Source organism: Centruroides sculpturatus, unplaced genomic scaffold (assembly GCF_000671375.1).
Source record: "Centruroides sculpturatus isolate CEXI.00-Female unplaced genomic scaffold, Cexi_2.0 scaffold1464, whole genome shotgun sequence".
Classification (NCBI taxonomy): domain Eukaryota; kingdom Metazoa; phylum Arthropoda; class Arachnida; order Scorpiones; family Buthidae; genus Centruroides; species Centruroides sculpturatus.
Window position 1 is genome coordinate 167,381 of NW_019392611.1, and position 15,171 is coordinate 182,551.

Here is a 15,171-nt window from a genome sequence, read left to right on the forward strand (position 1 = left end):
TAATGTGGTTAAAAAGCAGTACTCATTTTTGAATTAATTTCTAAAGTGAATTAAATAGATGTTTGCAAAATGATGGATTGGATGTGGAGGACCAATTTCATAGCCATCTATTGACATCACTGGACCTGACACCAATATTTCCCATGGCATTTTATACAAGATCAAGTTTTGTTTCAATAATCAATCAAGATATGAAGCAAAGATTAAGCAAAGCAAGTGCTACAATAAAACCAAACATATTACTGTCTGTTCAAAAAAACTTTGTTACTCAATTACTGAAATGTTTAGATAAAAATGGGCATCTCTTTAAATATTTGTTAAATAACTAAAACAACAAAGGAACAGAAATTAGTTAGCTCATGAGATGTTGCACTTTTATTACATTTTTATCTTTCAAAACATATAAATACATATGCTCATAACTTTTGAAATTATCATATATTTTTAAAAATGTACTCCTGTGAATTTAAATTGTGGTACTCATGCTATTGCTGGTACATCGACATATGCTAGGTGGTATGTGAGCTTTGGCTTGATCTTGAAAAGTCAAAAGTCATAAAGTCAATTAAATTTATCAAATTTATACATATATCATCATACATACTTACTTAAATTTTGTATAGAAGTCCACAGCTACTTCATATAATTTTAAATATGGATCTAATTGTTTCAATAATGTTTGTCGAATAGGATAATTTGTAACTTCTAAGTCATATGCTTCTTCTTCTTTGTTAATATGAAGAATAATATCTGCAGCATTTTGCAACTGATCATGTAATATTTGAGCTCTTTTTAAATATTGATCTATTTCTTCAATTTTATTTTGAAATACTAATTCCTTGATTTGTTTACTATATAAATCCAATTCTTCAGTAAAGTTTATCTTTTGTTCCTATAATAAAAAATTACTCAATATTTTTCATCAAATTTTAAATATTTAAAATGGCTAAATTCTTCCAAATATAAATAATTTTTATTTATATTTCCCATATTTTTTAAAAACTATTATAAGTGTTTGAGATGATTTTTATTAAAATGTGAAGTTTATCCAGTTACAGAATAGATATTTTTAACCAACTGTCTTTACTATTTCCAATATTACATGTTTTATATATTTCTTTTAACAATATTATTTAAAGTATTTTCATAATGCAATATCAATTAAAACTAATAATTAAATGTATTAAAATAAAATTGACTTAATATATATTCAAGTTAGTTAAGTGTATTTGGTGCAGGCAAATAAAACCCAGCTGGCTAGAAAAGTGATGTGCACAATCTTTTTCATCATCACAGTGTGTTGCTAATCAACTTTCTAGAACAAAAGAAGATAGTCAATGCTAATTGATTCACCAGAACCCTAACAAACTCTAAAGAGCAAGCATCCAGGATTGCTAACTGAAGTTATGTTCCTTCATGATTAATGCATGTCCACACACAGAAACTAGAATTCATTCACTACTTGTGCAGTGGAACACATGTCTAAACCATTTTGGAGACTATTAAAACATGCACTTGTATTCCTGTTCTGTTTTTCTGCTTGGCCAAGTTTCATTTGACTGAATCAAATATAAACATTTATAGATTTTCACATTTTTAAAATACTATATATGTAGATTTAGAAAAGAAAGCTTTCTTATTTAAAGTAATGGTATGCATATATTAATAATTTAATGTTTTAATATTTTAAAACAGAAAAACAATTAGATTTTTAACTAACTATGTGGCAGTATGCCTTGTATATTTATTTTTCTTTATGCATGTTTCCTTATTGTCTACACCTGTATTTTTGGTCTTGGAATGGATTGTTTGTTCATGTTTCTTTGTATAACTGCAACTCTGGGGTTGTCCCCCCTTTTTCTGTCTGATTGTAAAGGACTGATTGAATGAGTTTTGAAGTAGCCCTGGAAAACAGAGATAAAAAGACAAGACACTTTTGATTGGGTGCTCGAGGAGAGAGGGTATTGGAACAAGAGAGAAGCCAGGTTGGATGCAAGTTCCTTCTCTCAGGAAGAGAAGAATTCCATGGACCAGAGAAAAAGGTCATTGTAGAAAAGCACATGGCATTATGGTCTTTGGAGCCATAGCAGACGTATAGAGAATAAAGACAAAGAATCACTATCAAAGACTAAATAAGTCAAATCGGCAAGAAGATTCTACCTTTCTGCTGGGTATCAAAGATCTGGACTGTCTTTTCTGGTTCTAATACTTCTCTGAACAGAGAATGCTTCTATCCATTGTTGTCCAGAACTGTTCTCACAGTATTGTGTAAGCTGTCATCTCCCGGTACCAGTTGATTCTGTACTAGCTATAAGTTTGGTAGTAATATTTCATTTTAGTTTAGTATGAATATGTAAGATAAGCTTAATTATATTAGTAAAATGGTTGAGTTTCAGTTTGTTACTTGCAGTTATTGATTTCAGTCCCAGATGAATGATTGGGGTGCATTATTGTTTAATCATATAGTTGAAATCCCCACTGGCTGATATCCTGGGTCCTGTGGAGTATTTTTGAATGTGTTTTATTGATTTTAATAAATTTATTGTATTTTGGTTTACAAGGGTGTATTAATTCTTTGTCCATAGCCCATTATGAACTAAATTAACATTTCACAACTATTAAAAACATTTTCATTTATTTAAAAATATTTGTTAATTTATTATTATTAATATTACAATAGGCCCTCAATTTAACAAACTAACTGAAAGAAGGGATTCCACTATTGCCAAAGTACATTAAATAAGTATGAAAAAATATAACATACATTGAATAATTTATACTCTTTAACATCTTCTATCAGTAAATAAAAAAAGGTAATCAATTTTTCCTTTTAATTTTTCCATTTAAAATGATTTAAATGTTTAAATTATATTTATGTTACAGGTATGTCTCACTAATAAGGCTGATTAAATCCTAGACCACCATTGTAAAGTGAATATCACTTTAAAGCAAAACACAGCCTTCTTTTCATTTGGCTAATGTATATAAAATCCTAAAAATATATATCACCATTTATTAAATGCACAATAGATCTAGGCCTAAAAAATATAGTAGTAAAAATAATAAATAAAAATCCCCATAGCAAGACAATTGCAAAAATAGGAAATATGAATATAATTGAAAACTGCAATATTAACAAAGCACTTTAAAGTGAGTTATGCCTGTATTACTAAATATTTTTAATAAATGAAAATTTTTTAAACATCAATGAATTATTATTATTTCCTTCACATAACTTAAAACTTTAACTAGAAATTTATACTGTTATTAGTCAGATATTATCTGAAAGATAAATATAAATGTCTAAACTACATATTATTTAGAAGAAAACGTGATAATCTGAATAGAAAAATTGTGCTTGAATATGAGTGAAATCCAAAATTGTCCTTTGCTAATATTATGAATGCTCTAAATAATTAAGCTAGCAATTAAATATATGTTCTCAATCTAGATCTTAATTTTTTGTTTCGGTGGACAAGAAATTTAAACAGTAGATTTGTTCTTTAGGTTTATTTGTATAATATGGAATTTTATTAAAAACTATTATATAAATAATATTCTATTTTAAAACAAACAATTGTTTCATCACTTTAAGATTTTGCTTTTGAAGTATATAATTAAAATTAATTTAACTATAAAAATTCATTACCTTTAAGAGTTGCTGAAAATCAGTTTCTCTCACATTAATCATTTTTCTATGTTCAGAAATAATATCAGGCAATTCTGACAAAAGATAAAAAGGCTCTGAATTTGAAACAATATCATCTGTAGTAAATTCGATATTTGATGCAAAGAAAATAATTCGTATTGCTAATTCTGCTATTTTTTCTCGTAATTGAGGTATGTGCTCAATTTCTACTCTTTTTATAAATTCCTGTTTAATTAAAAATTTTAAAATAAATATTCATAATTTTAATTTCTGTTTAAAAGTTTTAAATTTAATNCATACAAATATTAGTAAATATATAATATGTCTTCCGACAATAAATAATGGTTATGAAAATTATCTTCTAATCACATATTTGATCAAATAAGTAACATAATATCAGATAGAAATTAACACTCCTAAAATTCGTTTATTATTAAATCAATATTTTTAAATACAGTAGAGCGTTGATTATCCGAATACTGATCAACCAAAAGCAATCCAGTTGGCAAATTCAAGTTTCCACTAGTGCTGTGGCACTGCAATATTTGGCTATGTCTTGGGCTGCACCAATATTATTTTTGTTGGTGTGCATGTTTTAGCTGGCAGTAGTGGCATGACCATATTGTATCATTAAAAATTATTTTTTTATTTTGCACAAACATAATAAATATATTGAAAAATATAAAAACAATATCTTGTGATTATTCATGATTACTATCTGATGTGTTTTTTATTTATTGTGTAGTAAATAAATAAATTCAATTCTAATAGTAAATTGTTAAAACTGTACAAGTAACATGATAAACTAAAACTGATTATTATTTCTCTTTGACACAATATAAATATTCTTTGGCACAAAGTACACTAGATACTTATGAATAAATCTCCTCCTCAAATATTAAATAGAGAACTATTTGGTATCTGTGAATTATAAATGTATAATTTAATATTTATCTTGTATACTAGTACTTTATCAATTAACAGGACTTATTATACTGGATTTATGGATGCAGAAATTTAGTCTTACAGATCAGAAATAATATTTTTTATTTAGTTCACCATTTATTTAATAAAAAAATTTAATTTGTTAACTGTAGAAAGTGTCTTTTGAATGCCTGCTGATGAGGAACAAACAAGTCCAAAACAAAAAGTTTAAAATGTATGTGTACAGGTGAACTAAATAAAAAAAATATATTATTTCTGATGTAAGACAAAATTTCTGCATTCATAAATCCAGTATACTAAGTCCTGTTAATTGATAAAGTACTAGTATACAAGATAAATATTAAATTAAGATATAGGACACAGGCATAATAATTATAAATGTGAAATTTTGCATTGCAAACAACACTGTTATTACCAATGCATGTGATTTTCACACTTTCACATCAAATTACAAAATTTTGACTTGAAATTGCCTCAGACCCAAGCATACTGTAGTAAAACTAATCTGCTTGAGCCAGGTAAATGTTTGATATGCTACCCACAAATGCATTATGCTCTCCTATGTGGCAGCACACAGACTGACTGATGACATCAACTTTGTTGTTCATGTGCATCCCATCAGATTAGACAAGTTTATTCCTGTATACTACCCATACTATATCCACAAGTTTTCAGACAGGGTTCATTTATTTTCCCATTCTGTAGTGCCATCATTAATATACTGCAAGAACTATGGAACTGCAGAACTATAGAATCCACTTTGTTAGTAATTGTACGGGTTTTATATTTTAAATTATAAAGAGAGTATTTTCAATCATTTTTACACAAGTTTAAATGTTTTCTAATGAAAAGAAAAAAGCATACTACATGCATTATGGGAGAAATATCTTTTAAAATTGATAAAAATTTAAAGTAAAATTAAGAAAATCTAAATCCTATTTTTTTAACTTTTTCTCTCTAGAAAATAATTGGCAAAATTGGCTTCTGTAATTTTATCAATATTCCACCGTTATTAGCTACCAGGAAATATTTGTATCCTCGTTTAACTCATAAAATAGTCCAAAATATTCACAGAATATCATAGAATTAAGTCTAATGCAAAATTTTTGGATTTTTGCATAGTTTCTTCTACAAACTTGCATTTTCTAATTTATTTTCATCAATTAGTACTATAAAATAATGACATGAGAGAATGTCATCTTTGGAATGTATTTAAATATCTTATTAAAAGTAAAGTGTATGATTACCAAGAAATGCTTAATTACAGGAGTCTTGACTCTTATCATTATTTTTCAAATGGCAAAGTAGGTAAAATTTTAATTAATTAATAAATTGTCACAAAACACTTATGTCCTGAAAACAAATATAGAGCCATTACAAACTCTATCTGCAAGTAATCATTCTGTATATATATATATATATAAAATTCATTTAAACTTAAAGATTTTCAAAAATGGTTTTTGTATAAACCTTACATACAAGCACACAAATAAAAAACGTTTTAATACTTACAGTTATTCCAAGTGCATTATCTATTCTTGAAAATTTTGACACAGCTTTCATCATTAAATCAAGAAAACTAATAACTTTTTCTTTAAATTCATCTAAAGATGGAATAAGTTCTATTCCTTCATGTTTAGCAATAAGTTTAACTTTGAAAAAAGTATGATCCTGTAATGATTTAATCTGAACATTACATTTTATAATTAATTGAAAAGTTTGTTTAATTAATATATCAGTTATATAAATATATACAGTAATCAAAAATATATTTATTGAATCTTATAAATATATAAGTTAATGAAATGTAATTCACTATTAACAAAAAATATTTCTAGATAATATTTTCTAATAACAAAATAAGATTTTACATATAATATAAAATATCAAAGTTAAAAGAAACTATTTCTTGCATTTTAATTTTTTGTCTTTAGATTATTAAAATTAATACCAGCATGATAAAAACTAAAATCAAATTAATAATAAAGACATGCAGCTCAGAAACAAGAAAACATTCAAATACAGCCAATAATATGCTCTATGTTTAAATATATATATTTTTTATATTCTAATATAGACTTAATGTCATTTTGAAGTGATTATAACACACAGTGCTTATAAATTGAGATGCACAAAAAGTACAGCTCAAAACTTATAAACACTATTCTAACTGTATTTGGAATATATGTAAAAATACTTGAAAAACTTGAAGATAACTAATACCACTGAGCAAATACATATGAACTTCATACAAACTGCACTCAGCAGAGAGAGACTACAGTCTTATTACACCATCTAAGATTTGTTGAGACAAAATTTATTTATTTAACAAGCAAGGATGAAAACTAGAATACTGATTAAACAATTATTTATTGTGACATTGTCATAATGCCAAGCTGCGATTTTAATCATATTTTTAATTAATTTAATTTAAAATATATGCTCTCCACCTCAAGTTACTACTGTAATGTCTTGCCCCTGTAAATCATACTTTTCTGTTAGCAATGGAGTCATGCCAGTTATCTATCTACAGTAGAACGTTGTTTATCCGAAAGCCGGTTATCCGAAACGTTGGTTAACCGAAAGCATTCCAGTCGGAAAATTTAAATTTTCACTAGTGATGTGGCGCTGCAATCTTTGGCTATATCTTGGGCAACTCCAATATTTTTTTTGTTGGTGTGTGTATTTTAGCTGGCAGCACTGACGCTTTTGTGTAGTGTTTTTCTGAAGACTGTGCGTCGTGCTGAATCGAATGTTTTTGATACTACATTAACGTCTAAAGTATAATTATTTTTGTTTTTAGAAGAAATTCAATTACAGTTGTGATGATATAAGTGAAATGAAAGCTATAAGGATACATTAACAAAATGAAACCTTTATTTCACATGAAATAAAACAGTTCGTTGGGATACCAACTCCACTCAGTCCCTGATTACAGTTTCACAATAAGAGTAGTATGACCTTAATAGAATGAACAGATATCAGTACAACCATCACGACATAAATGAACTTTGAGTTTTATACAATTAATATATGCAAATCACAACACTTAAACACTTTAACACTTAAAAATAACTTAAACTAAAGACAGAAAACATTGGTATAGGAGAGAATGATAGAAATAAAGATAGGTAAAATTGGGTACCTAGCCTACAATGGTAGTCTTGGGGGTGGTGATAGTTTCTCAAAATCTCTTCCTTTTTGGAATGACAGGCGAATTCTTGATTTCTCTTAACTCATATTGATGTTGATCTGAAGTCGTTATGATATTTCTTTTCTTGACCAGATCTGCTGTTGATTCTTGCCTTGACTTCTTTGTGTCTCCATTTGCTGCTAAGATGATATAGAGAGCACCACCTTTCTGTCCGATCCTTACAACGTCTCAGTCAAAAATGTTCCTTGTCTTTCTCTTAAACCCTCAGGCTTTCTTCCTTCCCTTTGTTCAAAAGATTAATCACCACCACCCAAGAAGAAAGGGTTGAGAAAGAATTTTCTGGAAGGGACAGACAACAGAAGAAGGAAGAAAGAAGGGAAATTATACAAAAGTTAAAATAAAACCTATATAAAATATGGCGTACAGCCACACAGTAAAAACCCTCAATTATCTGAGACAAATCCATAAGTGATATTTTCTACTTTTACATTTATAAGTAATTACTTTTTTAATAATTTCTATAACTTCACCAGAAAGATATAGTTTTCATGAACTAACAAGCATAAAGTAGAGATAAATGTAGAGAATTACAATGATAGTATTTATTTTCACTTACTTGAGATTTCATTAATTCTTCTGTGTTTTCAGGTGTAGTTAATATTTGATTCTTAAGTTCTTCAAAATCATTAACTAATCTAAAATTTTTAATTTTGTAAAAACAATCTCATTATTACAGTCTATGGAAAATAAATATTTACAAATCTTCAATAAACTCAATTTCTTAAACGTTCTAAACACAAAACTCTACTTTCATTGGAGCTCACAAACTTATGGGAGAAAAAACCCATTTTTTTATCTGGACAGGTTTTATAACATCCAAAACTATTGAATTTGGACTTTAGATATTCTGTTGCACTCGCCTAAAATCAATATTTGGTATGCTTTTACCACAATTTTCACACTGAGACTATTCTTTTTGGGAAAATCCCCTCAATAAGAACAGTAATATGCTTCATTACTGCACAGAAGTAGCACAGAATGCTCTGCAGTTTTATTACTCCACAATTGCAGACTGGAGTAATGATGATGCCTGGAAAAGACATTTTTATGCAAGATGAAACACCATCTCATATTACATGACCAATGCAGCATCTTTTGCAGCATCATTTTACAGGAGAAAGTGTAATCAACTGCTTATTCCCATTTAAATGAATATCTTTTATGCTTCGCATCATGCCATACAAGTATTGGTTGTGAGACTGATGTTTACCGTTGAAGTGTCCCTAATTTGGCAGCCTTAAAAGATAATATAGCACTACAAGTACAGAATATTACTCCTGACAAATTACTTTCTACTGTATAGCACATTAAGAAATGAATACAGCTTCTGGATCACAGAAATAGCAACTACATCACCTCATGTCATATTTTCCCTTATAGATGGATTTTGACTAGTAAGCTCTAATAAAACAGAGCCTTATGTTTATATAATAAATATAAAAACATTACTTATTAAATTTTGCATGATAATATATTAATTTAAGGATGTAAAAATGTTTGCTTGTTTCAAGTTATTAGTTTAAGTTCTAATGAATAATGAAATTACAAAGAAAACATCTTTCAGCTGTTCTGTTGCTATGTTACAATGATGATAAACTCATTTAGATACAGATGAAGTAATAAAAACATGACTCAAAATTTATTTATTGTTATTCAGTCATAACATAATTAATTTTCCCAATTAAAAGTAATGAAAAAAACTTACATTTTGCCCAACCATATCGATAGTATATTGAGAATACTGTTCGACGAAGCATACAGTTTTCTCTTTGAATTTATCGATCACTTCTTCTGGCCACCACTGAGTGAAATTACCAGCTTTATCAAATTTTCTTCCTAATTCATAAATAAAAATAATTAATTGAGCGAAGAGAATTTATCAAATTATTTATTTAATATCACATTTTGTTGTCAGTAAATCAATTCTAAAGAGGAGATAATTGATTAAACAATATTTTGATTCTTCAATAAATTATATAATGTACTTTAATTTTTATTTTCTAATAAAAATTTAAATTATATGTGAATATGAATATATATTGGATATAAAATTTTAAATGAAGTATTTAAAATTAATTTAAAATCCAAGAATTTAACACATCTGAAAAATATTTCTAAGAATATNTAAACTTATATTGTTCATAATTTGCTTATTTAATACATGCAATTTTGAATTTGTATTTAAAATATTCAAAACACAATGTTCTATTTTTGAAACAATTTTTAATTTTAGTTCAAAACTGAAGATGACACATATTAATAGGTTGAAAAATTTGTTAAATAAGCAATTTTCTCTCAGCAAACCTTAGGTGATGTAATAAGATTGTATGCATATAAATAAAAATACAAGGTGCATCTGAAAAGTTTGGTGAATGGTCCCATAGTTGAATAACTGTGCTGGTTAGGATGCGCGCTCATGCAGATGTAGTGAGAGACTTGCCAACTAGTGCGCCCTAGTGTCGAAATCATGACAGTTAAATGGAAGTGCGCGCAACAAACAATGCAATGCAGTCAGTGTGAAAAGGAGTGTCACTGCGAAATGGAGGAATGTATGAGCATCAAGTTTTGCTTCAAATTAGGCAAAACAGTGATGGAGACACATGAAATGTTAGTGAAAGTGTATGGTGTGGAAGCAGTGAATAAAAAGTGTGTTTTTGAATGGTTTAAATGCTTCAGAAACAGAAAGGAAGATGTCGAGATGAGCCATGTTCTGGTTGAATGTCAACACGCACAACTCCAGACAACATCAAACAAGTGCGATGGATGCTTGCAGATGATCAGCGCCTGTCTTTGAGAATACTCGCAGATAGCAGAATAGCAGAAGATTTGAAAATAAGTAAGGACAGTGTGAGCACCATTGTTCATGAACATTTGCAAAAGCATAAGGTTTGTGCCCAGTTTGCACCGCACATGCTGTCAGATGAGGAAAAGCAACACCGGATGGAAACCTCTGGAGATTTCATCAATGCATGTGACCGGAATCTGCAGTTCTTGGAAACAATCATTACAGGGGATGAGTCATGGTGCTACCAGTATGATCCGGAGACCAAGCGACAGTCCATGGAATGGTGTTCATGGTCGTCCCCCTCCCAAAAAATGTCGTCTCACCAAATCCAGGATTATGATGATGTTGATTGCCTTTTTTGACAGTAAGGGCTTGATCCATCATGAATTTTTACCCAACGATACAACCATCAATGCAGAATTCTACGAGGGAGTTTTGAAACAGCTGCTGAAACGCATCCGGCGACTTCAACCCCAGTTGTACCAGACTGGACAGTGAACTCTGCGCCACAATAATGCCCATCCGCACACTGCAAGCCACGTACGGCACTTCCTCGCTATACACCAGGTGACAGTTCTTCAACATTCTCCATATTCAGCACCTGCAGATTTCTTGTTTCCCCACCTCAAAGGAGTCCTGAAAGGCCTACGCTTTTCTGACATTGCGCAGATCCAACAATGTGTGATAATGGTGCTTCGTGTGATACCAAAAGAAGTGTTTGCTCACAGCTTCCAGCAACTGTACAACTGATGTCAAATGTGTGTTGTTGCTAATGGCAATTACTTTGAATGCCATTTGAAAGGTATTTTGTTTGTATCTCTTGTTTTCTTTATTTTATGAAACTATTCACTGAACTTTTCAGACACACCTTGTAATTTTCATAAAATAATTTCAATTTCATTTTCTCTTCTTTTTTTTTACTCTTTATACTCTGTTTTAATTTTGAATTTTCACAACATAATTAACAATTTGTGTTGATGACTGTTTAGTGGTGTCTATGTTATTTATTTTGTGAGCTATGTCCAGGTGTTCAGAATATAAGTTTAAAGGCATATGGTTACTGTCTGCCAGAGTTATAGCTTTATGTAATCTTAATGTTTCTTGTTTTTGTGGAAAATCTCCTGCAGTGTCTGAATTTGTTTGTAGTGCAGGTTAACTACATTAGTAAGGACATGACCATATTCTTTACAAGGAAGAGTTAGTCTTTCTACAGATGATTTTGGGTGATATTGTTTATGCTTAGTAAGTGTTCTTGTTTTCCTTTGGAGGTGCTCAAGATCTGTGCATATCCAGTGTATAACTCCGAAAGAATAAGTGAGTACAGGGACAAAATATATATTAATAGCTTTAATAGTATAGGTTGCATTTAGATGTGTTCTTAGTACTGCATGTAATCTATTCTGATATTCAAATGTTAATATTTGTTTTACCTGTACATGTTCTGAAAGTTTGGCCTGTTGGAATCCTAAATATTTGTAAAACTTGCTCTCTTTTATGGACACAATAATTTTTCCACTTCTGAGAACAGTCTCCTTTCTTCAGAACTTCGTTTTCAATATGTAGTGTTTTGCATTTGTCTAGACTAGGACCATTGATGGTCCACAAAAATTTGGATGGTCCATGGAGAAATTTGGACATTGATCAACTGAATGTTACACGAAGTATTATGAAAGAAATGCAAACTGCTTAGTTGATTTTTTTCACTTATTGGAGATTTTTTATTCAAATCTAAAACCAAATACAAAGTGACTGTTATCAATAAATAATGAACAATAAACAATATTGTGATTGCATTATCGTCTTTTGTGGAAAAGCACTAAGAATCTATAAACTTATTTCAAACAAGCAGCAATGAACTTTAGCTTGTTATAATTAAACACGAGTTTCATATTAATATAGAAAAATTGAACTTTTATGATCACTATTCTACAGATTTTGTATTGTTTAAAAAATTCACGATAGTGGTCCACGGGATTCAAATTTGTGAGTTTAGTGGTCCCTCATGGACCACTAAACTCACAAATTTGAATTCAGATTGAGGTCAGGAAGGTTGCAGACCACTGGTCTAGACCAAACTCCATTTGTATATCATTTGAGTATGTGTATGTAGTTTGTAAGAGATGATAAAGCTGATTCTGTATAGATGTGTAAAGTTTGATATCATCCATGTACTACATGAGGTGTGATAATGCGAACTGTATTGTTTTGTTGTGTCTGATATTGTAATCATGATGTGTTTTGTTCAATGTAGTAGATAAAGGGTTAAGTGCAAGGCAGAACCAAAGAAGATTCAAAGGATCTGCTTGAAAAATTCTTTGTTTGATATATATTTGATTTTTTTTTAATGTGAATGTCATGGAGGTTAAGATGAAATGTTGTTCTTCAGTGAAGCATGGTAAAACCAAAAAACAAATGAGTTGGAGATGACTTCTGTAGATGCAAAGTGTGTGCAGCAGCCAAATCTGTGGGACACTGTTGAATGATTTTCTGTAATCAATGTATGCCACTAATTGTATAATTGTATAAAAATCATCACAAAGTTTGTAAGCAACTGCCGCTTAAAATGCAGATGTGTTGCCAGTTATGCTACCTGATCCTCCAGTCAATCTCCTCTTCCAGATATATTTAAACAACAGATAACCATCACTGGTTACATATGGTGCTGAATTGGGATGCATTCAGCATTTGTGTCCTGTAAACACTCACCTATGGCATCAGCCCAGGCTCAGATAGCATAACTGGGGCAATGCATATTCACAGTAAGCAGCAGTTGTGGGTTCGAGTCCCACTTTGGGCCAATTCTTTTTTTCCAGAATTTTCTAAATTATCTAATTTAATTATAATTATTAAATCTAATAAGAGATGGCACCTAATACCTTCCTATAGTGATAAATTATTTAGTAATTAATTTAAAATAATTGCAATGTAATAGCNTTTTGTACAAATTTTCTTATGTTTTATTTTTTATGTCTAGTTGGCTGAAGAGGGGCCAATGCCCGAAACGCGTAATGTAAAAGGCGTCCCAACTGAATAAATAGTCAATAAGTTGCCAAGTGTTGATATATGTCACCTTAGTGTGTCTGCAAAGAAACAGCTTAATAACAACAACACGGTTTCATCAGAATCAAAGCAAATTTATAATTTTACATTGTTTCATGAATTATATTTTAAAATTTTGTTTAAAAAACTAAGAGAAAAAAGCTGCACGAAAATCTGCAGCTTAAAATTTAACAAAAATTTAAAAATTTTATTAAATTTTACTAACAGAGAAAAAGTGAAATTATTCAAATTATCTAATTTAAAATCTATTCAACATATAACTTCTGTATCAACTTATTCAATGAAACACTGCTTTCCTGAGTTTGTATCTTTATTATCTTGTGTTTTTAAATTTCCACAATCTATCTTCAAAGATATTAACAGAAGATGGTGTGTGTTAAATGAATATATTGTCATTCTCTGATAGATAATCTAGAAAACGTGATTTTCAACAAATGTGTAATTTTTTATTCATATATGATAAACAATAACCAAATATATTTGTATTGCCAAACAATCTGCCAGATTATCTATTGGACTTTATTAAAGCTAATAATTTAATTCTAATTATAAAATTTATCAAGAGATAGTGCCTTAAATGCATATCTCTAGGCAAATTCATTTGTATCCAATTAATTATTAGCCCTAACATAGCCTGATAAATAATCCAGCAAATTGTTTACTGACTTTTTTATTTTGACATCCCTGAAGATAGGTTATAGGAATATGAAAGTGCTAGAAAAATAAAGTGATCCCTAAAAAAGCAGTGTCTTGAATGAATAAAACCTATTCAATTTAAAAATAACTTAATGATTAATACTTACTTTTCAGTAGCATTCTGATGAATATTAATCATATATTTTAAAAGATTTTGTTGCAAATCTGTAATTTGCATAGTTAATGTCTCCAAAAGTTCAATACCATCTACTTCAAAAATTCCAGGTTCGGTTAGTTTTGATTTTGCATATTTAATACTATCAGATATCTCATGATAATTATCAATAATTCTTGCACATTCACTATGTTTAGGAACTTTTGCTATTAATATATTTAACTTTCTTTCCTCCTAATTATAAACAAATTAAATAGAAATTAAATTTTGCATCATTTTTCTTATAAATTTGAAATTTTAATTTCATTAAGCAGTTCAGAATTTTTTCAAGCTTTTTAATCAATTTTTAATTTATTTAAATTTTATTTCAAAGATTTTTCAGTATATATAATATATAGAATAAAGTCAAATTCAGAAATACAGTAGAGCGTCGATTATCTGAAAGTCAATCATCCGAAACGTCAATTATCCGAAAGAATTCCAATCGGCAAATTTAAATTTTCGCTAGTGCTGTGGCGCTGCAATCTTTGCTTATATCTTGAGGTACTCAAATATTTTACGTTTTTAGTACTAAATTAACTTCTGAAGTATAATTTTTTATTGTTTTTATATTTTTCAATATATTTATTTCGTTTGTACAAAATAAAAAAATAATTTTTAACGATACAATAGTCTTCGTTAGGCTTAACATCGACGAAAATTCAACG

At 29.2% G+C, this 15,171-nt stretch overlaps 1 protein-coding gene across 1 annotated transcript in view; it reads right to left on the reverse strand.

Annotated features, from left to right (window-relative positions):
- LOC111617680 (dynein heavy chain 7, axonemal-like) overlaps window positions 1–14,710 on the reverse strand; it is a 168,383-nt gene extending 153,673 nt beyond the window's left edge. The window contains exons 1-4 of the mRNA XM_023358964.1: window positions 14,457–14,710; window positions 8,365–8,443; window positions 3,650–3,874; window positions 609–892 (exon numbers count right to left, since the gene is read on the reverse strand). Of these exons, the coding sequence (XP_023214732.1) occupies window positions 609–892; window positions 3,650–3,874; window positions 8,365–8,443; window positions 14,457–14,527 (659 nt within the window). The 5' untranslated portion in view covers window positions 14,528–14,710. The remainder of the gene's footprint in view (window positions 1–608; window positions 893–3,649; window positions 3,875–8,364; window positions 8,444–14,456) is intronic.
- Between the last annotated feature and the right edge of the window lie 461 nt (window positions 14,711–15,171).